Source organism: Oncorhynchus kisutch, linkage group LG5 (assembly GCF_002021735.2).
Source record: "Oncorhynchus kisutch isolate 150728-3 linkage group LG5, Okis_V2, whole genome shotgun sequence".
Taxonomy (NCBI): domain Eukaryota; kingdom Metazoa; phylum Chordata; class Actinopteri; order Salmoniformes; family Salmonidae; genus Oncorhynchus; species Oncorhynchus kisutch.
Window position 1 is genome coordinate 75,031,371 of NC_034178.2, and position 24,891 is coordinate 75,056,261.

The 24,891-nt window shown below is 45.5% G+C and overlaps 1 protein-coding gene across 8 annotated transcripts in view; it reads right to left on the bottom strand.

Annotated features, from left to right (window-relative positions):
- The window catches only part of LOC109884843 (5-aminolevulinate synthase, nonspecific, mitochondrial), a 30,934-nt gene extending 7,192 nt beyond the window's left edge, over positions 1–23,742 (bottom strand). Inside the window, exons 1-8 of one of the 8 annotated variants that reach the window (XM_031825803.1) lie at positions 23,570–23,739; positions 19,682–19,967; positions 18,677–18,868; positions 14,856–14,993; positions 7,142–7,361; positions 6,137–6,321; positions 4,267–4,446; positions 2,548–2,712 (exon numbers count right to left, since the gene is read on the bottom strand). In XM_031825803.1, the coding sequence (XP_031681663.1) occupies positions 2,548–2,712; positions 4,267–4,446; positions 6,137–6,321; positions 7,142–7,361; positions 14,856–14,993; positions 18,677–18,868; positions 19,682–19,946 (1,345 nt within the window). In that variant the 5' untranslated portion in view covers positions 19,947–19,967; positions 23,570–23,739. Of the gene's footprint in view, positions 1–2,547; positions 2,713–4,266; positions 4,447–6,136; positions 6,322–7,141; positions 7,362–14,855; positions 14,994–18,676; positions 18,869–19,120; positions 19,216–19,273; positions 19,968–23,569 lie in introns of those variants that run through there. The other 7 variants (XM_031825805.1, XM_031825806.1, XM_031825804.1 and 4 more) reach the window with 7 other exon arrangements.
- Between the last annotated feature and the right edge of the window lie 1,149 nt (positions 23,743–24,891).

A 24,891-nucleotide genomic window follows, 5' to 3' on the forward strand; every position in this document is an offset into this window, starting at 1 on the left:
GGGGAGGGGGGTAAATGCTGTTAACTAGTAGTCATTGGGGGAGGGGAGGGGGGTAAATGCTGTTAACTAGTAGTCATTGGGGGAGGGGAGTAAAATGCTGTTAACTAGTAGTCATTGGGGGAGGGGAGGGGAGTAAAATGCTGTTAACTAGTAGTCATTGGGGGAGGGGAGGGAGGGGAGTAAAATGCTGTTAACTAGTAGTCATTGGGGAGGGGAGGGAGGGGAGTAAAATGCTGTTAACTAGTAGTCATTGGGGGAGGGGAGGGAGGGGAGTAAAATGCTGTTAACTAGTAGTCATTGGGGGAGGGGAGGGAGGGGAGTAAAATGCTGTTAACTAGTAGTCATTGGGGGAGGGGAGGGGGGGGAGTAAAATGCTGTTAACTAGTAGTCATTGGGGGAGGGGAGGGGGGTAAATGCTGTTAACTAGTAGTCATTGGGGGGAGGGAGGGGGGTAAATGCTGTTAACTAGTAGTCCTTGGGGGAGGGGGGTAAAATGCTGTTAACTAGTAGTCCTTGGGGGAGGGGAGTAAAATGCTGTTAACTAGTAGTCCTTGGGGGAGGGGAGTAAAATGCTGTTAACTAGTAGTCCTTGGGGGAGGGGAGGGGGGTAAAATGCTGTTAACTAGTAGTCCTTGGGGGAGGGGAGGGGGGTAAAATGCTGTTAACTAGTAGTCCTTGGGGGAGGGGAGGGGGGTAAAATGCTGTTAACTAGTAGTCCTTGGGGGAGGGGAGTAAAATGCTGTTAACTAGTAGTCATTGGGGGAGGGGAGGGGGGTAAAATGCTGTTAACTAGTAGTCATTGGGGGAGGGGAGTAAAATGCTGTTAACTAGTAGTCCTTGGGGGAGGGGAGTAAAATGCTGTTAACTAGTAGTCCTTGGGGGAGGGGAGTAAAATGCTGTTAACTAGTAGTCCTTGGGGGAGGGGAGGGGGGTAAAATGCTGTTAACTAGTAGTCCTTGGGGGAGGGGGAGGGGGGTAAAATGCTGTTAACTAGTAGTCCTTGGGGGAGGGGAGGGGGGTAAAATGCTGTTAACTAGTAGTCCTTGGGGAGGGGGGTAAAATGCTGTTAACTAGTAGTCATTGGGGGAGGGGAGGGGGGTAAAATGCTGTTAACTAGTAGTCATTGGGGAGGGGAGGGGGGTAAATGCTGTTAACTAGTAGTCATTGGGGAGGGGGGTAAATGCTGTTAACTAGTAGTCCTTGGGGGAGGCGGGTCAAATGCTGTTAACTAGTAGTCATTGGGGGAGGGGAGGGGGGTTAAATGCTGTTAACTAGTAGTCATTGGGGGAGGGGAGGGGGGTAAAATGCTGTTAACTAGTAGTCCTTGGGGGAGGGGAGGGGGGTAAATGCTGTTAACTAGTAGTCATTGGGGGAGGGGAGGAAGGGGAGTAAAATGCTGTTAACTAGTAGTCATTGGGGGAGGGGAGGGAGGGGAGTAAAATGCTGTTAACTAGTAGTCATTGGGGGAGGGGAGGGAGGGGAGTAAAATGCTGTTAACTAGTAGTCATTGGGGGAGGGGAGTAAAATGCTGTTAACTAGTAGTCATTGGGGGAGGGGAGTAAAATGCTGTTAACTAGTAGTCATTGGGGGAGGGGAGGGAGGGGAGTAAAATGCTGTTAACTAGTAGTCATTGGGGGAGGGGAGGGGGGTAAAATGCTGTTAACTAGTAGTCCTTGGGGGAGGGGAGTAAAATGCTGTTAACTAGTAGTCATTGGGGGAGGGGAGGGAGGGGAGTAAAATGCTGTTAACTAGTAGTCATTGGGGGAGGGGAGGGAGGGGAGTAAAATGCTGTTAACTAGTAGTCATTGGGGGAGGGGAGGGAGGGGAGTAAAATGCTGTTAACTAGTAGTCATTGGGGAGGGGAGGGGGGTAAAATGCTGTTAACTAGTAGTCCTTGGGGGAGGGGAGTAAAATGCTGTTAACTAGTAGTCCTTGGGGGAGGGGAGGGGGGTAAAATGCTGTTAACTAGTAGTCCTTGGGGGAGGGGAGGGGAGGGGGGTAAAATGCTGTTAACTAGTAGTCCTTGGGGGAGGGGAGGGGGGTAAAATGCTGTTAACTAGTAGTCCTTGGGGGAGGGGAGGGGGGTAAAATGCTGTTAACTAGTAGTCCTTGGGGGAGGGGGGTAAAATGCTGTTAACTAGTAGTCATTGGGGGAGGGGAGGGGGGTAAAATGCTGTTAACTAGTAGTCATTGGGGGAGGGGAGGGGGGTAAATGCTGTTAACTAGTAGTCATTGGGGGAGGGGGGTAAATGCTGTTAACTAGTAGTCCTTGGGGGAGGCGGGTCAAATGCTGTTAACTAGTAGTCATTGGGGGAGGGGAGGGGGGTGAAATGCTGTTAACTAGTAGTCATTGGGGGAGGGGAGGGGGGTAAAATGCTGTTAACTAGTAGTCCTTGGGGGAGGGGAGGGGGGTAAATGCTGTTAACTAGTAGTCCTTGGGGAGGGGGGTAAATGCTGTTAACTAGTAGTCCTTGGGGGAGGGGGGTAAATGCTGTTAACTAGTAGTCATTGGAGCCATTTTGAACAGTGTTCAGTTTTAATACTGACCCAGTGTTCCAGAGATGATGTCCATCTTGTGCATGATGCCGTCTCGGTCCCCGATACCCCCTCCCCTGGCGCCGTACAGCCCCACCGCATGGACCTCGTCAACAAACGTGATGGCTCCAAACTCATGGGCCACATCACACAACTCATCCAGAGGACAAACCGCACCTTTAAGAGGAAAATTAATTAATTAATGAGGCATTTTAAAGGCAGGGTTACAGTGGCAGGGTTAACCCTGCCTAGAGGGTTAAAGGCAGGGTTACACACCGCTCCTTTAAGAGAAAAATAAAATTAATAATTAATGAGGCATTTTTAAAAGGTAGGGTTACACCATACCTTTAAAAAACAAACAAAAGGGTTAATATCATATAACTAATTTAGCAGGAGGGTTTTTACACGGAACGATACCAGTATCCCAATATTTTTTCCATGTCAAAAACTTCTAACACGAAGCAGACCAAACTGTTTGGTCCCCTTAAAAACCTCCTATATGAAATACAATGTGCTGTAGTATGGAAAATAAATCAACGTGACTCCGGATGACAACATAATGACGTTTGTTTCCAACATTACGGCTGTTTTCCTAAAGAAGTTCAAATCAGCTTGGCGTTTTGTTTCCTTGCCACGATACTAATGAGTACGGTGGTACTGACATTGTCCCGGCCCTAATTTACACATTTATTCAACAGGAACCAACAGCAAATATCATATAACCAGTGTAGGACATTTTAATAAGAGGGTTATACTCAGGCTTCACTGAGTCACCTCCACAAATTCAGATTAGAACTATTCAGGCTTCACTGAGTCACCTCCACAAATTCAGATTAGAACTATTCAGGCATCACTGAGTCACCTCCACAAATTCAGATTAGAACTATTCAGGCTTCACTGAGTCACCTCCACAAATTCAGATTAGAACTATTCAGGCATCACTGAGTCACCTCCACAAATTCATGATTAGAACTATTCAGGCATCACTGAGTCACCTCCACAAATTCAGATTAGAACTATTCAGGCTTCACTGAGTCACCTCCACAAATTCAGATTAGAACTATTCAGGCTTCACTGAGTCACCTCCACAAATTCAGATTAGAACTATTCAGGCATCACTGAGTCACCTCCACAAATTCAGATTAGAACTATTCAGGCATCACTGAGTCACCTCCACAAATTCAGATTAGAACTATTCAGGCATCACTGAGTCACCTCCACAAATTCAGATTAGAACTATTCAGGCTTCACTGAGTCACCTCCACAAATTCAGATTAGAACTATTCAGGCTTCACTGAGTCACCTCCACAAATTCAGATTAGAACTATTCAGGCTTCACTGAGTCACCTCCACAAATTCAGATTAGAACTATTCAGGCATCACTGAGTCACCTCCACAAATTCAGATTAGAACTATTCAGGCATCACTGAGTCACCTCCACAAATTCAGATTAGAACTATTCAGGCATCACTGAGTCACCTCCACAAATTCAGATTAGAACTATTCAGGCATCACTGAGTCACCTCCACAAATTCAGATTAGAACTATTCAGGCTTCACTGAGTCACCTCCACAAATTCAGATTAGAACTATTCAGGCAAATCAGACTTGTAAACGTTATATTCAAATCACAGCACTGACGTCAACGGGATATTTTAGTTACACATCGCAGGTCACGTTAAGGCACTTCACATAGGGAATAGGGTGCATTATGGGACACGGGTCCACTCACCATCCATGGAGTGGACCGTCTCGAAGGCTACGATCTTTGGAGTGGACGGGTCTGACTTCTGTAGCAGCTCTCTCAAGTGGTCGGGGTCATTGTGACGGAATACGAATTTCTTGGCTCCGCTGTTCCTGATGCCCTGGATCATTGAGGCATGATTCCCTGCATCAGAATATATTTCACAGCCTAGAAGGGAGACAGGGAATAAAACACCTGTTTAGTACCATTTCACGTTCTTCATTTAGCAGACGCAGTAATCCAAAGCGATTTACAGTTAGTGCATTCAACTAAAATACTTTACAAAAAAATATGTTTTAAACATCGCAGTAAAGCCCTCCTCAAAGCCGCCCCCTCCTCAAAGCCGCCCCCTCCTCAAAGCAGCCCCCTCCTCAAAGCCGCCCCCTCCTCAAAGCCGCCCCCTCCTCAAAGCCGCCCCCTCCTCAAAGCAGCCCCCTCCTCAAAGCAGCCCCCTCCTCAAAGCAGCCCCCTCCTCAAAGCAGCCCCCTCCTCAAAGCCGCCCCCTCCTCAAAGCCGCCCCCTCCTCAAAGCCGCCCCCTCCTCAAAGCCGCCCCCTCCTCAAAGCCGCCCCCTCCTCAAAGCCGCCCCCTCCTCAAAGCCATGGCACAGATTAATTTATTTTCCATCTTTTTTTTTATTCAGGAGACAATCTCTTGTGTGAGATTGGGAAGGATAATAAAAGCCTGTTTAGGATCCTGATAACCCAGATTAATATGCAGTATGATATCATTACTAACCCTATTTTACCTAGGTGGCTTTGCCAACAGACATTTCAGCTCTATGATCCACAGAGACACAACATGGAACAGGAAGTACAACAGCTTGAATCCACAACTACCTGGTCTAGAGGGGACCGCTCAACCGGCCTAGAGGGGACCGCTCAACGGGGCCCTGGTCTAGAGGAGACCGCTCAACGGGGCCCTGGTCTAGAGGGGACCGCTCAACGGGGCCCTGGTCTAGAGGGGACCGCTCAACGGGGCCCTGGTCTAGAGGGGACCGCTCAACGGGGCCCTGGTCTAGAGGGGACCGCTCAACGGGGCCCTGGTCTAGAGGGGACCGCTCAACGGGGCCCTGGTCTAGAGGGGACCGCTCAACCGGCCCAGAGGGGACCGCTCAACCGGCCCCTGGCTTAGAGGCCCCTGGCCTAGAGGGGACCGCTCAACCGGCCCAGGGGGGACCGCTCAACCGGCACAGGGGGGACCGCTCAACCGGCACAGGGGGGACCGCTCAACCGGCACAGGGGGGACCGCTCAACCGGCACAGGGGGGACCGCTCAACCGGCCCCTGGCCTAGAGGGGACCGCTCAACCGGCCCAGAGGGGGCCGCTCAACCGGCCCAGAGGGGACCGCTCAACCGGCCCAGAGGGGACCGCTCAACCGGCCCAGAGGGGACCGCTCAACCGGCCCAGAGGGGACCGCTCAGCCGGCCCAGAGGGGACCGCTCAACCGGCCCCTGGCCTAAAGGGACTGTTGAGCACAGGATGCTATTTATTTTGGCACTACAATGTCTGTTAGTTCAGGTCAGGTGAGGGGATTACCTGGTCGTAGAGGCAGGCCAATGTCTGTTAGTTCAGGTCAGGTGAGGGGATTACCTGGTCGTAGAGGCAGGCCAATGTCTGTTAGTTCAGGTCAGGTGAGGGGATTACCTGGTCGTAGAGGCAGGCCAATGTCTGTTAGTTCAGGTCAGGTGAGGGGATTCCCTGGTCGTAGAGGCAGGCCAATGTCTGTTAGTTCAGGTCAGGTGAGGGGATTACCTGGTCGTAGAGGCAGGCCAACGTCTGTTAGTTCAAGTGATTATTATTTAACTGGCCCTGTAGGTACATTGAGTTAGTTCAGTACAGATAAGGTGATATGCTTACCTGGTACCATCTTGGCCAGGGTGAACAGGGTGGAGTCATTGGCTACGAAGCAGGAAGTGAAGAGTAGCGCAGCGTCCTTCCTGTGGAGGTCTGCTAGTTCCTGTTCCAGCTCCACATGGAATTTACTGGTCCCAGAGATATTCCTGGTTCCTCCAGCCCCACTGCCGTGCTTACGCAACGTGTCCCTGGAAACAACAGTCAACAACAACGGTAAAACAAAAATCCTCGGGAAACCATGACAACGCAACATGTCCCTGGAAACAACAGTCAACAACAACGGTAAAACAAAAATCCTCGGGAAACCATGACAACGCAACGTCTCCCTGGAAACAACAGTCAACAACAACAACAGTAAAACAAAAATCCTCGGGAAACCATGACAACGCAACGTCTCCCTGGAAACAGTCAACAACAACAACGGTAAAACAAAAATCATCGGGAAACCATGACAACGCAACGTCTCCCTGGAAACAACAGTCAACAACAACAACGGTAAAACAAAAATCCTTGGGAAACCATGACAACGCAACGTCTCCCTGGAAACAACAGTCAACAACAACAACGGTAAAACAAAAATCCTTGGTAAACCATGACAACCCAACGTCTCTGTCAAGAACACCAGACAAACAGGAAACAATAGTAAACTGGCCAATTAACCAGGTAGACACCTTCCCTGGGTCGTTAACAGCTCTGTGTGGGCAAGGCCAATGGATAGGTAATTGGTTCTTCATGAAACTACCAGTTTTGTCCCGTCTTCTCAGGGAGAAATATAGCCCGTTGATCTATCCATGGTTGTGTTCAGTAGGTAACAAGAACAAATGTTTTTGAAAGAGTTCAAACTGTGGAGGTACTAGTATCTGTGGGGGGGAAAAAAAGCTCATTCTCAGTTTCAATGGGAAATCAAAACAGCCCCTTTATATAGCCGTACTGAGCAACACCTGTCTGTGTCTTCATTTATCGATCCGTCCAACTACCAAACTCATCGCCAGTTGTCCGGCTACTTACGTGATGGAGTTGACGACCCGCGGGTGTCTGCTCATGCCCAGGTAGTCATTGGAGCACCACACAGACACGTCTCTCCTGTCGCTAAGGGAATCGGTGTAGTCGTCACCCATGGGGAAGTCCGTGGCTCGCCGGTTAACCGTCTTAAAGACACGGTACGTGTGATCACTCTTCTTCTCCTCAATTTTCCTCTCAAAGAACTCATCGTAGCGGAAGTTAGAGACTGCAGGGAGGAGACAAAAAAAAGGAAGCAAACATGATTAGAGAAAGATCACATTGAGGTGTCCCGTTTTAATACAAGGCTTAACGCCCTTAATGTCCTCTGTCAGGACACTTTGAACAGGTGCAGTCTATCGGTTTTATTCTGTTTCATAGTTGTGTGTGTGTGTGTGTGTGTGTGTGTGTGTGTGTGTGTGTGTGTGTGTATGTATGTATGTGTTTGTATGTGTGTGTGTGTGTGTGTTTGTATGTATGTGTGTGTGTTTGTATGTATGTGTGTGTGTTTGTATGTGTGTATGTATGTATGTGTGTATGTGTGTATGTATGTATGTATGTGTGTATGTGTGTGTGTATGTATGTATGTATGTATGTATGTGTGTGTGTATGTGTGTGTGTATGTATGTATGTGTGTATGTGTGTATGTATGTGTGTGTGTGAGACTACTGCTCTTTCCATGACAGACTGACCAGGTGAATCCAGGTTAAAGCTATGATCCCTTATTGATGTCACTTGTTTAATCCACTTCAATCAGTGTAGATGAAGGGAAAGAGACCTGGTTAAAGAAGGATTTATAAGCCTTGAGACCTCATAGCACAGTTTTTACTCTGTCGTGCACTGTCAAATGTGGGACCTTATATAGACAGGTGTGTTTTCCAAATCATGTCCCATCAATTGAATTTACCACAGGTGGACTCCAGTCAAGTCAGAGCAGTCAGAGCAGCTCACAGATTACTGCACCTGTACATAGCCCACCTATAATTTAGCCCAAACAACTACCTCTTTCCCAACTGTATTTCATTTTTATTTATTTATTTATTTTGCACCCCATTATTTTTATTTCTACTTTGCACATTCTTCCATTGCAAAACTACCATTCCTGTGTTTTACTTGCTATATTGTATTTACTTTGCCATCATGGCCTTTTTTGCCTTTACCTCCCTTATCTCACCTCATTTGCTCACATTGTATATAGACTTGTTTATACTGCATTATTGACTGTATGTTTGTTTACTCCATGTGTAACTCTGGGTTGTTGTATCTGTCGAACTGCTTTGCTTTATCTTGGCCAGGTCGCAATTGTAAATGAGAACTTGTTCTCAACTAGCCTACCTGGTTAAATAAAGGTAAAATAAAATAAAATAAATAAAAAATAAAAAGTTGTAGAAACATCTCAAGGATGATCAATGGAAACAGGATGCACCTGAGCTCAATTGAGTCACCTCAAAAGGGTCTACATACCTTATTTGCTTAAGGTATGTTTATTTAATACATTTGCACAACAACAACAAAAATGTATCTAGAAAAACGGTTTTCACTTTGTCATTATGGGTTATTGTGATGTCATTATGGGTTATTGTGATGTCATTATGGGGTATTGTGATGTCATTATGGGGTATTGTGATGTCATTATGGGGTATTGTGTGTAGATCGATGAGAAACAATAATTGAATCCATTATAGAATAAGGCTGTAATGTAACAAAATGTGGAAAAATTCAAGGGGTCTGAATGCACTGTGTGGACAGTAAGATGTGACTAAAGGCTATTGGCGATTTGAGAAAGTGGCAAAAAAGGCTTGTGCTCTGATCCTCAGGCTGCACAGCTGTTCTCATCAAGTGATCATACAGTATTTTCACCCATCTGTTACAGGCTTTGATTTTTCCATTTATATTGAGGTTGGATGGTAACGCAATTAGTGTCACCTCGTTAGTCAGTATGTGTTACTCCTGTGCTGGTTGGTCACCTCGTTAGTCAGTATGTGTTACTCCTGTGCTGGTTGGTCACCTCGTTAGTCAGTATGTGTTACTCCTGTGCTGGTTGGTCACCTCGTTAGTCAGTATGTGTTACTCCTGTGCTGGTTGGTCACCTCGTTAGTCAGTATGTGTTACTCCTGTGCTGGTTGGTCACCTCGTTAGTCGGTATGTGTTACTCCTGTGCTGGTTGGTCACCTCGTTAGTCAGTATGTGTTACTCCTGTGCTGGTTGGTCACCTCGTTAGTCGGTATGTGTTACTCCTGTGCTGGTTGGTCACCTCGTTAGTCAGTATGTGTTACTCCTGTGCTGGTTGGTCACCTCGTTAGTCAGTATGTGTTACTCCTGTGCTGGTTGGTCACCTCGTTAGTCAGTATGTGTTACTCCTGTGCTGGTTGGTCACCTCGTTAGTCAGTATGTGTTACTCCTGTGCTGGTTGGTCACCTCGTTAGTCACCTCGTTAGTCGGTATGTGTTACTCCTGTGCTGGTTGGTCACCTCGTTAGTCAGTATGTGTTACTCCTGTGCTGGTTGGTCACCTCGTTAGTCGGTATGTGTTACTCCTGTGCTGGTTGGTCACCTCGTTAGTCGGTATGTGTTACTCCTGTGCTGGTTGGTCACCTCGTTAGTCGGTATGTGTTACTCCTGTGCTGGTTAGTCACCTCGTTAGTCGGTATGTGTAACTCCTGTGCTGGTTGGTCACCTCGTTAGTCAGTATGTGTAACTCCTGTGCTGGTTGGTCACCTCGTTAGTCAATATGTGTTACTCCTGTGCTGGTTGGTCACCTCGTTAGTCGGTATGTGTTACTCCTGTGCTGGTTGGTCACCTCGTTAGTCAGTATGTGTTACTCCTGTGCTGGTTGGTCACCTCGTTAGTCAGTATGTGTTACTCCTGTGCTGGTTGGTCACCTCGTTAGTCAGTATGTGTTACTCCTGTGCTGGTTGGTCACCTCGTTAGTCAGTATGTGTAACTCCTGTGCTGGTTGGTCACCTCGTTAGTCAGTATGTGTTACTCCTGTGCTGGTTGGTCACCTCGTTAGTCAGTATGTGTTACTCATGTGCTGGTTGGTCACCTCGTTAGTCAGTATGTGTTACTCCTGTGCTGGTTGGTCACCTCGTTAGTCGGTATGTGTTACTCCTGTGCTGGTTGGTCACCTCGTTAGTCAGTATGTGTTACTCCTGTGCTGGTTGGTCACCTCGTTAGTCGGTATGTGTTACTCCTGTGCTGGTTGGTCACCTCGTTAGTCAGTATGTGTTACTCCTGTGCTGGTTGGTCACCTCGTTAGTCAGTATGTGTTACTCCTGTGCTGGTTGGTCACCTCGTTAGTCAGTATGTGTTACTCCTGTGCTGGTTGGTCACCTCGTTAGTCGGTATGTGTTACTCCTGTGCTGGTTGGTCACCTCGTTAGTCAGTATGTGTTACTCCTGTGCTGGTTGGTCACCTCGTTAGTCAGTATGTGTTACTCCTGTGCTGGTTGGTCACCTCGTTAGTCACCTCGTTAGTCGGTATGTGTTACTCCTGTGCTGGTTGGTCACCTCGTTAGTCGGTATGTGTTACTCCTGTGCTGGTTGGTCACCTCGTTAGTCAGTATGTGTTACTCCTGTGCTGGTTGGTCACCTCGTTAGTCAGTATGTGTTACTCCTGTGCTGGTTGGTCACCTCGTTAGTCAGTATGTGTTACTCCTGTGCTGGTTGGTCACCTCGTTAGTCAGTATGTGTTACTCCTGTGCTGGTTGGTCACCTCGTTAGTCACCTCGTTAGTCGGTATGTGTTACTCCTGTGCTGGTTGGTCACCTCGTTAGTCAGTATGTGTTACTCCTGTGCTGGTTGGTCACCTCGTTAGTCGGTATGTGTTACTCCTGTGCTGGTTGGTCACCTCGTTAGTCAGTATGTGTTACTCCTGTGCTGGTTGGTCACCTCGTTAGTCGGTATGTGTTACTCCTGTGCTGGTTGGTCACCTCGTTAGTCAGTATGTGTTACTCCTGTGCTGGTTGGTCACCTCGTTAGTCGGTATGTGTTACTCCTGTGCTGGTTGGTCACCTCGTTAGTCGGTATGTGTTACTCCTGTGCTGGTTGGTCACCTCGTTAGTCAGTATGTGTTACTCCTGTGCTGGTTGGTCACCTCGTTAGTCAGTATGTGTTACTCCTGTGCTGGTTGGTCACCTCGTTAGTCAGTATGTGTTACTCCTGTGCTGGTTGGTCACCTCGTTAGTCAGTATGTGTTACTCCTGTGCTGGTTGGTCACCTCGTTAGTCAGTATGTGTTACTCCTGTGCTGGTTGGTCACCTCGTTAGTCGGTATTTGTTACTCCTGTGCTGGTTGGTCACCTCGTTAGTCAGTATGTGTTACTCCTGTGCTGGTTGGTCACCTCGTTAGTCAGTATGTGTAACTCCTGTGCTGGTTGGTCACCTCGTTAGTCAGTATGTGTTACTCCTGTGCTGGTTGGTCACCTCGTTAGTCAGTATGTGTAACTCCTGTGCTGGTTGGTCACCTCGTTAGTCAGTATGTGTTACTCCTGTGCTGGTTGGTCACCTCGTTAGTCAGTATGTGTTACTCCTGTGCTGGTTGGTCACCTCGTTAGTCGGTATGTGTTACTCCTGTGCTGGTTGGTCACCTCGTTAGTCAGTATGTGTTACTCCTGTGCTGGTTGGTCACCTCGTTAGTCGGTATGTGTTACTCCTGTGCTGGTTGGTCACCTCGTTAGTCGGTATGTGTTACTCCTGTGCTGGTTGGTCACCTCGTTAGTCAGTATGTGTTACTCCTGTGCTGGTTGGTCACCTCGTTAGTCAGTATGTGTTACTCCTGTGCTGGTTGGTCACCTCGTTAGTCAGTATGTGTTACTCCTGTGCTGGTTGGTCACCTCGTTAGTCAGTATGTGTTACTCCTGTGCTGGTTGGTCACCTCGTTAGTCAGTATGTGTTACTCCTGTGCTGGTTGGTCACCTCGTTAGTCGGTATTTGTTACTCCTGTGCTGGTTGGTCACCTCGTTAGTCAGTATGTGTTACTCCTGTGCTGGTTGGTCACCTCGTTAGTCAGTATGTGTAACTCCTGTGCTGGTTGGTCACCTCGTTAGTCAGTATGTGTTACTCCTGTGCTGGTTGGTCACCTCGTTAGTCAGTATGTGTAACTCCTGTGCTGGTTGGTCACCTCGTTAGTCAGTATGTGTTACTCCTGTGCTGGTTGGTCACCTCGTTAGTCAGTATGTGTTACTCCTGTGCTGGTTGGTCACCTCGTTAGTCAGTATGTGTTACTCCTGTGCTGGTTGGTCACCTCGTTAGTCGGTATGTGTAACTCCTGTGCTGGTTGGTCACCTCGTTAGTCAGTATGTGTTACTCCTGTGCTGGTTGGTCACCTCGTTAGTCAGTATGTGTAACTCCTGTGCTGGTTGGTCACCTCGTTAGTCAGTATGTGTTACTCCTGTGCTGGTTGGTCACCTCGTTAGTCAGTATGTGTTACTCCTGTGCTGGTTGGTCACCTCGTTAGTCGGTATGTGTAACTCCTGTGCTGGTTGGTCACCTCGTTAGTCAGTATGTGTTACTCCTGTGCTGGTTGGTCACCTCGTTAGTCAGTATGTGTAACTCCTGTGCTGGTTGGTCACCTCGTTAGTCAGTATGTGTAACTCCTGTGCTGGTTGGTCACCTCGTTAGTCAGTATGTGTAACTCCTGTGCTGGTTGGTCACCTCGTTAGTCAGTATGTGTAACTCCTGTGCTGGTTGGTCACCTCGTTAGTCAGTATGTGTAACTCCTGTGCTGGTTGGTCACCTCGTTAGTCGATATGTGTTACTCATGTGCTGGTTGGTCACCTCGTTAGTCGGTATTTGTTACTCCTGTGCTGGTTGGTCACCTCATTAGTCAGTATGTGTTACTCCTGTGCTGGTTGGTCACCTCGTTAGTCGGTATGTGTAACTCCTGTGCTGGTTGGTCACCTCGTTAGTCAGTATGTGTTACTCCTGTGCTGGTTGGTCACCTCGTTAGTCAGTATGTGTTACTCCTGTGCTGGTTGGTCACCTCGTTAGTCAGTATGTGTAACTCCTGTGCTGGTTGGTCACCTCGTTAGTCAGTATGTGTAACTCCTGTGCTGGTTGGTCACCTCGTTAGTCGATATGTGTTACTCATGTGCTGGTTGGTCACCTCGTTAGTCGGTATTTGTTACTCCTGTGCTGGTTGGTCACCTCGTTAGTCACCTCATTAGTCGGTATGTGTTACTCCTGTGCTGGTTGGTCACCTCGTTAGTCAGTATGTGTAACTCCTGTGCTGGTTGGTCACCTCGTTAGTCAGTATGTGTTACTCCTGTGCTGGTTGGTCACCTCGTTAGTCAGTATGTGTAACTCCTGTGCTGGTTGGTCACCTCGTTAGTCAGTATGTGTTACTCATGTGCTGGTTGGTCACCTCGTTAGTCGGTATTTGTTACTCCTGTGCTGGTTGGTCACCTCGTTAGTCGGTATGTGTAACTTCTGTGCTGGTTGGTCACCTCGTTAGTCAGTATGTGTTACTCCTGTGCTGGTTGGTCACCTCGTAACACCAGTATGTGTTACTGACTAATAAGATGTAAAGGGTTAACTCTCCCTAGTTTATTTCTAGAAAAACATTCCTTTAACTGATCTTTCCTGTTTTCCTTTTGCTCCATTTATTCGTTTGCTTCCTGTCTAAGTTCGGTGTGGGTTTCTTTTGTTTGCTTCTTAGTGGGCAGATTTAGTGGGTCTCATGATGTGTCTTTTAGGTCCCAGTTGTTGCTAGTCAACTTTCAGTGGAATCCCCCATGAGTGTCTTTCAGAACCCCTCCTGTTTAGTTCTGGTTGTTGTCAGTGACTGTTAGTTCCCCCTTCTATTTGAGCAACCATTTTTTGGGGGTTCTTGCTGGGGAACATAATATTTTCACCGATCAATTAATTCTCATCTTTACTAATATGGAAAGTGTGTTTAGATCTGGAATGGCCCATTATCAAAATGGGTAGGGGGGGGAAATAAGCAGTCATCCGTATGCACTCCATTATAGAATGGAGGCCACTCCCCCCCTGCTTTTTACTCATGCCTGGTAGGCTGCTCCGGGTATTTCACCACACATCAATCTCTGTTTGAGGAGCTCTCACTGCATGACAGATAATATTCTACCCAGTATTCTGTACACCCTGGGTTCTCCAACCCTGTTCCTGCAGCTACCCAGTACACTGTGTACCCTGGGTTCTCCAACCCAGTACTCTGTGTACCCTGGGTTCTCCAACCCAGTACTCTGTGTACCCTGGGTTCTCCAACCCAGTACTCTGTGTTCCCTGGGTTCTCCAACCCCGTTCCTGCAGCTACCCAGTACTCTGTATACCCTGGGTTCTCCAACCCCGTTCCTGCAGCTACCCAGTACTCTGTATACCATGGGCAATAGAGCCCCAGAGGGGGGGCCAATAGAGCCCCAGAGAGGGGGCCAATAGAGCCCCAGAGGGGGGCCAATAGAGCCCCAGAGTACCAGGCCATTAGGACCTGATGATCATGAGTGAGTTGGGTAATACGAACATGTCCAGAGAGCATAAGAGGAGATAACCGTGGCTCATCGGTTACAATAGGCGACAGCCCTTATGTGCCACTCAAATATGAGGCGTTCCTAATGTTTCATCAACTGACTGTATACTCTATTCTACCTTGTATGTTCACGGCTACACAATGACAACCTTTTTCATTTCAATTAGAACTCATTCATTTAAAATGAGTCTCTACGACAAGGACAAAGTTTGGTTTGAATAGTCTGGTCATGTGACTCACAGCTGGGCATGTTCTCCTGCAGTAAATGGGACACCCTGGTTGGACGTTGATTCAGCAGCTTCTTCATCAGATCGGTTCGGGTAAGACCTCCAGACTTTGAGGAGGAACTACTGGCCAGAGCCTGGGCTGGGGTCACATCTGGGGAAGACAGAGAGGTATAGGGCTGGGGTCACATCTGGGGAACACAGAGAGGTATAGGGCTGGGGTCACATCTGGGGAACACAGAGAGGTATAGGGCTGGGGTTACATCTGGGGAAGACAGAGAGGTATAGGGCTGGGGTCACATCTGGGGAAGACAGAGAGGTATAGGGCTGGGGTCACATCTGGGGAAGACAGAGGTATAGGGCTGGGGTCACATCTGGGGAAGACAGAGAGGTATAGGGCTGGGGTCACATCTGGGGAAGACAGAGAGGTATAGGGCTGGGGTCACATCTGGGGAAGACAGAGAGGTATAGGGCTGGGGTCACATCTGGGGAAGACAGAGAGGTATAGGGCTGGGGTCACATCTGGGGAAGACAGAGAGGTATAGGGCTGGGGTCACATCTGGGGAAGACAGAGAGGTATAGGGCTGGGGTCACATCTGAGGAGACAGAGAGGTATAGGGCTGGGGTCACATCTGGGGAAGACAGAGGTATAGGGCTGGGGTCACATCTGGGGAAGACAGAGAGGTATAGGGCTGGGGTTACATCTGAGGAGACAGAGAGGTATAGGGCTGGGGTCACATCTGAGGAAGACAGAGAGGTATAGGGCTGGGGTCACATCTGAGGAAGACAGAGAGGTATAGGGCTGGGGTTACATCTGAGGAGACACTGTACATTTCCATCTCCTCCTCTTCCTCTGTCCTTCAATACTTCCTCCAGCACACAGAGGGTCTGACAACGTGTCGTTCCGCAAACGTCCAAGGGGAGACCGGTATGAGGCTGAACAGTTAAGACAGGACAGTAGATTTGTATATAACATTAGTGTAATATCTGAATTGCTATGTGCTGAAGAGTAATGTCATGGAATCAAGGGGTGCGTTAAGTTTGCTTGGACGTTTGCGGCACGACACGTTTTCCCAAAAAACGTTCTTGAACCGACAGAAGTTTGGTCCGGTCGGTGGGTGTGGCTTGAAGCAATGAGTGACGTATTTAAGATATCCCACAAAAACAAAAAAAGAAGGTCAGCGGTGGAATTTGAACCCACAACCAACTCCTTCCCGTTTCAGCTGGTCGTTCAGTACAGCTCCGTTTCCGGAGCACAGACATGTTTTAATAGGCAGCTGGTCCTCCAATGGGGAAGGAGGAAATGAGGAAAAAAGGAGAGCCGCACACTCTAGGAGCTCAGATGCTAAAAATAATCATTTACCAACGTTTCGACAGCCAAGCTGTCTTCATCCATTGGCTGTCGAAACATTGGTAAATTATTATTTTTTGCATCTGAGCTCCTAGTGTTCGGCTCTCCTTTATTTTCAAGTTTTCTACTCCGCTAGCCCGCACCTCGTCTAAATAGGTGTGCGTTTATTTTTTTCTTCTAGAAGAAGAAAATTAGAAAATACATCCTGTGATGGAAATGTTTGTTAATAACTCCATTTCTGTGTTCACGCAAGTGACAGATTGAACGATCTCTCAGTACGCCCAGAACCTTATTTAGAGAAAGGGATCTCAGTTTCATGGTCTCAGCTTACAGAGAAGATGCCTAGTGAGGTGTTGGTCTGTCACATGTTATGAACCAGTATTGGTCTGTCACATGTTATGAACCAGTATTGGTCTGTCACATGTTATGAACCAGTATTGGTCTGTCACATGTTATGAACCAGTATTGGTCTGTCACATGTTATGAACCAGTATTGGTCTGTCACATGTTATGAACCACTATTGGTCTGTCACATGTTATGAACCACTATTGGTCTGTCACATGTTATGAACCAGTATTGGTCTGTCACATGTTATGAACCAGTATTGGTCTGTCACATGTTATGAACCAGTATTGGTCTGTCACATGTTATGAACCAGTATTGGTCTGTCACATGTTATGAACCAGTATTGGTCTGTCACATGTTATGAACCAGTATTGGTCTGTCACATGTTATGAACCAGTATTGTTATTGGTCTGTCACATGTTATGAACCAGTATTGGTCTGTCACATGTTATGAACCAGTATTGGTCTGTCACATGTTATGAACCAGTATTGGTCTGTCACATGTTATGAACCAGTGTTGGTCTGTCACATGTTATGAACCAGTATTGGTCTGTCACATGTTATGAACCAGTATTGTTATTGGTCTGTCACATGTTATGAACCAGTATTGTTATTGGTCTGTCACATGTTATGAACCAGTATTGTTATTGGTCTGTCACATGTTATGAACCAGTATTGTTATTGGTCTGTCACATGTTATGAACCAGTATTGTTATTGGTCTGTCACATGTTATGAACCAGTATTGTTATTGGTCTGTCACATGTTATGAACCAGTATTGTTATTGGTCTGTCACATGTTATGAACCAGTATTGTTATTGGTCTGTCACATGTTATGAACCAGTATTGTTATTGGTCGGTCACATGTTATGAACCAGTATTGTTATTGGTCTGTCACATGTTATGAACCAGTATTGTTATTGGTCTGTCACATGTTATGAACCAGTATTGTTATTGGTCTGTCACATGTTATGAACCAGTATTGTTATTGGTCGGTCACATGTTATGAACCAGTATTGTTATTGGTCGGTCACATGTTATGAACCAGTATTGTTATTGGTCTGTCACATGTTATGAACCAGTATTGTTATTGGTCTGTCACATGTTATGAACCAGTATTGTTATTGGTCTGTCACATGTTATGAACCAGTATTGTTATTGGTCGGTCACATGAACGAAGCAAATGTTAAATTATGCAAATATAACCTGTTTGCAGTATACAAGAGAACTAACGGGACTGCCCCGGTAGAGCTCCTGACAGATATTCACCAGGGTCTGTAGTGACGCCTCTAGCACTGAGATGCAGTGCCGTAGACCACTGAACCAGGGTCTGTAGTGACGCCTCTAGCACTGAGATGCAGTGCCGTAGACCACTGAACCAGGGTCTGTAGTGACGCCTCTAGCACTGAGATGCAGTGCCGTAGACCACTGAACCAGGGTCTGTAGTGACGCCTCTAGCACTGAGAAGCAGTGACTCAGACCGCTGCGTCACTCAGGAGGCCCCATATACTCCATCTGTATCAATAAAGGAGGGGTTCTCCAAATGTTTGGGGCCAGGGACCCCTTTTTTGTGATATCAATTTAATCAGGGACACCACTTAATCTGAACTCGAGTGAGATAAAAATAAATAAAAATTAAAAAGCATACATGGACGAACCAAGTCTTGGGCCCTGGGAAGCAAGATTTAAAAAGCCCGCCTCTTGGAATTGGAGAGAATATTTAACAGTTTAAGCTAAATTCCTGCAATTCTACACATTTTGCCATGAGGCAGGGAGAAAACTTTTCAGTTTTAAAGCTTAAAATTACAGTGCATTTTAAGTTTAAAAAATATATATAAAAATATATCAGTATTGAGTTAATTTTAAAAAAATTGGTAGAGTACTGCAGTGGATACTAATATCCCAGTGAGCCTCCCAGGCCCATGCTGCCCAGGGTTAAGAACAGAGTACTGTGTATGAATAGTTTGACATTGTACTACACCCTCTAAACCGATTCCACAGATCCCTTGTCTAAAATGTATTTTAAACTGTTAGTAATGTTCATTCAAAAAAATCATGTTTACATCTGTCCGCGGACCCTCTGAAGTACCGTCCCCTGCAACAAAGGAACAAAGCTCCAGGTAGTTTAACCCCTCGTTTACCTTTCTGAACGGTGCGGACCTCCTGCACGTCCTCCTGCAGCTGGAGGCTGGCCTGGCGCACCACACTGCTGTTCTGGCCCATCTCAGCCGCCAGGAAGGGGCACTTGGAGGCCACCGAGGTCTGGCCAGAGGGGGGCTTGGGAAGGGGGTGGCTCTGAGGCAGCTTGGTGGTGGTGGTGCCTCCATCAGCTACTAAAGCACAGAAGATACTAGGATTAGAAGAGCGACACACAGATACAGACCTTTAAAAAAACGTACCCAATACTACGAGTGGTTTTTCCTAGTGATGTGAGCAGGTTGGGAAAACACAGCCCAAGAGATTTTTTCCAACTCAGGAAACCTTGGGGTCATAATTCATATATTAACGTAACAACACATCATGATGTTACAGTTTATGACCAGGTGCCTTCTCGGCTGAAGTCACGGTGTCACAAGATCACCTACCCTTCTCGGCTGATGTCTGAGCTGAAGTCACGGTGTCACAAGATCACCTACCCTTCTCGGCTGATGTCTGAGCTGAAGTCACGGTGTCACAAGATCACCTACCCTTCTCGGCTGATGTCTGAGCTGATGTCACCGTGTCACAAGATCACCTACCCTTCTCGGCTGATGTCTGAGCTGAAGTCACCGTGTCACAAGATCACCTACCCTTCTCGGCTGATGTCTGAGCTGAAGTCACCGTTTCACAAGATCACCTACCCTTCTCGGCTGATGTCTGAGCTGAAGTCACCGTGTCACAAGATCACCTACCCTTCTCGGCTGATGTCTGAGCTGAAGTCACCGTGTCACAAGATCACCTACCCTTCTCGGCTGATGTCTGAGCTGAAGTCACCGTGTCACAAGATCACCTACCCTTCTCGGCTGATGTCTGAGCTGAAGTCACCGTGTCACAAGATCACCTACCCTTCTCGGCTGATGTCTGAGCTGAAGTCACCGTGTCACAAGATCACCTACCCTTCTCGGCTGATGTCTGAGCTGAAGTCACCGTGTCACAAGATCACCTACCCTTCTCGGCTGATGTCTGAGCTGAAGTCACCGTGTCACAAGATCCCCTACCCTTCTCGGCTGATGTCTGAGCTGAAGTCACGGTGTCATCCGCTTTCTGGAAGCTAGCCGGTGAGGAACAGAGAGAGCGGGCCAGAGGCTTGGAAGCGAGGTCCATCATCACAGGACATTTCTGGGCATAGACCACCAGGGATTTCCGGGCCTGCTGGAAGAAGGCCTGGGGAACACGGGACAGGAACGGGCAGCGACGAATTATAGTCTCCATCCTTCTAACGATTGTCCAAGCCTGAGGGAAAAGAGATAAGATCTCCTGTAAACCAGACATTTTATGGGTTTTTTTTCCTATCATGTGTTTTGTCATTGATTCAAGTCTTGTCCATTTAAAACAATTTCCCCCAAGTTGTAATTAATAAAGCTATACTTCGCTCTGAGTGAGAAGTTGAACATTGTAATGCGTTATGAACGGCTAGGCATTCACATTTCTTATCTGAAGCACGTAAGGTCATAGGGCCTAGCTGTCAAAACAGTACAGTCTGTGGGATAGGAATAAGCCCCTGACATAGTGAAACTAATGAAACACAATAGCATGCTGCTCTTCACATGATAAATACAATGCTTCTCACAACAATGAGAAATTCACAATGATCGATCAGTACATATATCATTCTTCCAGTCATATATACAAATATACACAAATCATTAAAATCCAGACAGAAAATATTTACACAAGAAGCAATCTAATATCACACAGTCAAAACTCTGTTAAAAAAAACTCTGTTAAGTTCACCATTCTGCGATTCTCACTGTTAATAAACAACGGCTCTTTATGGCATGATTTAATCTGATCAGTCAACGCCAATTTTTTTTCTTCCATATATATATATAATAATAATGTTTAGGAAATTAAAGTAATAAAATTGTAATTTCCTAAACATTATTATTTATATAATGTTCCATATATATATATGGAAGAAAAAAAATTGGCGTTGACTGATCAGATTAAATCATGCCATAAAGAGCCGTTGTTTATTAACAGTGAGAATCGCAGAATGGTGAACTTAACAGAGTTTATATATATATAAACTCTATATATATAAGAATAAGGTCCTAGACGCTTGGTTTTTGGGGTTTTACAATTTTATTACTTTTGCTTCCTACCATGACACTGGAAAGCGTTAACAAGAAAAATGTGTCTTATTATTCCTGGAATGAGGAAGGCTGTCTAGGAAAACTTAGCCTCCATTCAGTAGCCAGGCACATAGCAGGAAAATAAATAATAAAAATCACACAGAGCTGCCAACTCATTGGCCGTGAGACACGCATTTCACCCTCCTCCTCACGGCACACCTCTCGTATCTCACGCATTGGAAAGTACTGCTTTTAATAGTCCATTGTATAGTCAACGCGTTTACATTTTTTCAACTGTGCTACTCATGAGCGGAATCTCTATCCATCGAACTGTCTTGCCACAGTACTGTGAACCGCGGCACATTGAAGCATATGACTGGTCTAGTTATGGAAAGGATCAAGTGGATTGGATGCGCGTTTTAAGAGAAATCGCCCCTCAAGATTAGAGTTGAGCTGAGAGAGAGAGATCATTTTCCGCTGAGTTTATTAGAAACTCTAAAAAGAGCAGCACGTTAGCGCTAGTTATGTACAATGTGGTCAACGAAATGAAGTTGCTGTTACTCCCCTCCCTATTGAAGAATGCAGTCTTTTGACAGCATGTACTAAATTTGATTCAATCCACACTTGTGTTTGGTGATTGGGATTTCGGCTGTGACAACGAAAAGGTGACAGGCCTACAGTATGTTTTAGCAGGGAAGTTTGGTAAGGGGACCTGATTTGGAACTGAAAATAATTTTGGCAAACAGATTGTGAACCCAGAAGTGTACGTTTGATTCTAGGGGGGGGGGGGGGACAACGACAATACATAGAAAATAGTTTGGGTAGAGTTACGGGGCAGAGTTACGTCCTATATTCTATTACCCCCTTTATTTAGTCTGATCACTGGAACAATTCTCTACAATGGGCTAAAATACAGGGTGATTAACTGTGCTTGACAGCAAGCACAATATTGCTATTCCCCACACTAACTTTAGTATTCCACGTATTCCCAATTCTGACAGAGTATTCACATACCTGAAATCTGACATGCCTACGTGTGTCTTTGAAAATGAATGATATGAGCTATGCATTTATTTATTTACATTTTTTTGCAGCCGTTCATTGAACAGTTTAGAATAAGTCACACAAATAAGCATTGGAATTTGAAATGCTCCAGGAGTCAAATATAAAAATTGGACATTTTAGTATTGTTTACATGCTAGGCAGAGAGGGTATGGGGACAACACATACTATCTATGTATAGTAAGACAATGTCAAGGCTCTTCAGCTAGTAGACCTAAACCACCTGGATATTGATCTATTATAGCTAGTAGACCTAAACCACCTGGATATTGATCGATTATAGCTCGTAGACCTAAAGCCCTGGATATTGATCTATTATAGCTCAGACCTAAACCACCTGGATATTGATCTATTATAGCTCATAGACCTAAACCACCTGGATATTGATCTATTATAGCTAGTAGACCCAAACCACCTGGATATTGATTTATTATAGCTAGTAGACCTAAACCACCTGGATATTGATCTATTATAGCTAGTAGACCTAAACCACCTGGATATTGATCTATTATAGCTAGTAGACCTAAACCACCTGGATATTGATCTATTATAGCTAGTAGACCCAAACCACCTGGATATTGATCTATTATAGCTAGTAGACCTAAACCACCTGGATATTGATCTATTATAGCTAGTAGACCTAAACCACCTGGATATTGATATGCATTACATTTTTCTTGAAGGTTGGTCGATCTTGACAAATGAAATTGTTATAACAAGAAAATGTTTCAAACACCCATCAACATAGCTCAGGGGTGACCAACACGCAGGATGCTATTCCATACACATTTTAAAGAAATAGCTAACCCAAAATGACCAAATTATAACATATTTGTGTCCTTGACTTGAAAGCAGTCTATGGATAAGCAGACTGCAATCTATGATTAGGTTACACATTTCCTGTGCAGAGCCTTTGCTTATAACTTTCCACTTGAGAACAAGGATCAATCCCTGCTTCCAACCGTTTCTAACATTCCAACCGTTTCTAACAGTCTCCCGCTCTCATTTCATTAGTCTCTGAATAAAAGTGTCAAACCAACAAACAAAATATTTGCATACTTAACATTTCATACTCCAAAAATCCAAAATAACAAAAGTCGTCACATTTTGAGTGTTCATTTAATGTTTCAAAGCATCCTGAATACACTTAAATTGTGCACCCTGGACATAGGCCTAAACCATGTCAAAATACATAGAATTGCAGGTATATTGTCTTAATTAAAACAGTAAAATCGTCTAGGGCCGTAGGACCCCCATTCCCCCGTCTAGGGATCGTGCCAGAGGGCAATGAATTTCATATAGCAAATCTCACTCCAAGCTTTCTTCAAATTTTGGCAGTCCTGATACAAGTATTTTACAAACTAGTCTACATTCTCGTGTAATCTGAGGAGACAAATCACGCAAACCGCATATCCCGTCAATCGTGCGTGAATAATTCAACAACACCCCGTCATAATTTGTTGTGTTTTTTAAATCAATAAGATGTATCCACTCCATACTAAGTTTCATAGCTATACCGACGGGTTTGAATAACTACTTACATTTCAATGTCATCGTTACCCAATGAATAACACTAGCTAAATCTTCATTCAGTCAAGCGGCTAGAATATGCCCCGGTTAGACCCACTAGCACGCCGGGCTACAGTAGCTGGTTGACCGAGGAACTAAGAACGAAAGGAGCCTATCTCGTTTGCTTACCTCGATATGCTTCGGATCACCTTCTCACAACTAAGCTTAAAAAAAAGCAAGATTGTCTTGGAAAGATCTCAGCGGCTGTTTTATTGTAAATATAATACTCTTAATAGTTCATATAGCTACTGTTCCAAAACTACGTTTCGTTATCCTGCACTGAGGACGAACGAAAGGACAAGGATAGACAACCGGGTTTATAAGAACGAATACTAACGCCAAATCTCGCGAGAGGATGAGTGTGTACGTCACAGCCCTCCAGAAAGTCATTGCCCCAGAAAATGTTCCATTATGTCAAAAGCAACGTGTGACTCATATCCTCAGTCATTTATTTGTATTTTTTTTATTGAACCTTTATTTAACTAGGCAAGTCAGTTGAAATATACAATTAGTCTACGCTGTGGTTAAACATTTTTACATGTAAAATATTTTTGGGGACAGGTAAATACAATTTTGACGTGTAAACATTTACATGTAAATTCTACATAACACAATGTATGATGAGGGGCGTATCCACTGGTATTTCAATACTGAATCATTTCACAATATGAACAGCTAAATATATGTACTTTCAGTTCTCAAATCTCCCCAAAAAGTAGTCTACCAGTATGCACTGTAAATGTCACACGCAACAAGTTAGTCTGCATTTAGAGTGTGTGGTATAGTATGTGTTCGAGTCACATGCGTCAAATACAACGGGTGTAGACTCTACCGTGAAATGCTTGCTATACGAGCCCTTCACAACGGTGCAGCGTTAAAAACAATGTTTACAAATAGTTGTTTGTGTCATTGTTGACTTTTTTTAAATGTATTTTACCTTTATTTAACTAGACAGTCAGTTAAGAACAAATTCTTATTTTCAATGACGGCCTAGGAACAGTGGGTTAACTGGTCTAGGAACAGTGGGTTAACTGGTCTAGGAACAGTGGGTTAACTGCCTGTTCAGGGGCAGAACGACAGATTTGTACCTTGTCAGCTCGGGGGTTTGAACTTGCAACCCGCTTACTAGTCCAACGCTCTAACCACTAGGCTACCCTGCCGCCCCGATTTGAGAAAAAAATATTTAAAGAGAATGGTCATATGTTGTATTTGTAGTACTATAATATTCTATTCCCTTCTGAACAGTTTGACCTTCCATCATGGCCCAAATGCATTGACCGGTCAAATGTTACTGAATGAAGATTCTGATGTGCTGAACCAAAGGATGGGTTATGATTTGTTGTGATAGTGCTCCCTCTAGTGTTACTTCTGCAATCAAAGCAACGCTGAATGAAGTGTCCTTATTTGCGCTTGACCAAAAAAAACATTTAGGAGAATGATATTCTGGATCA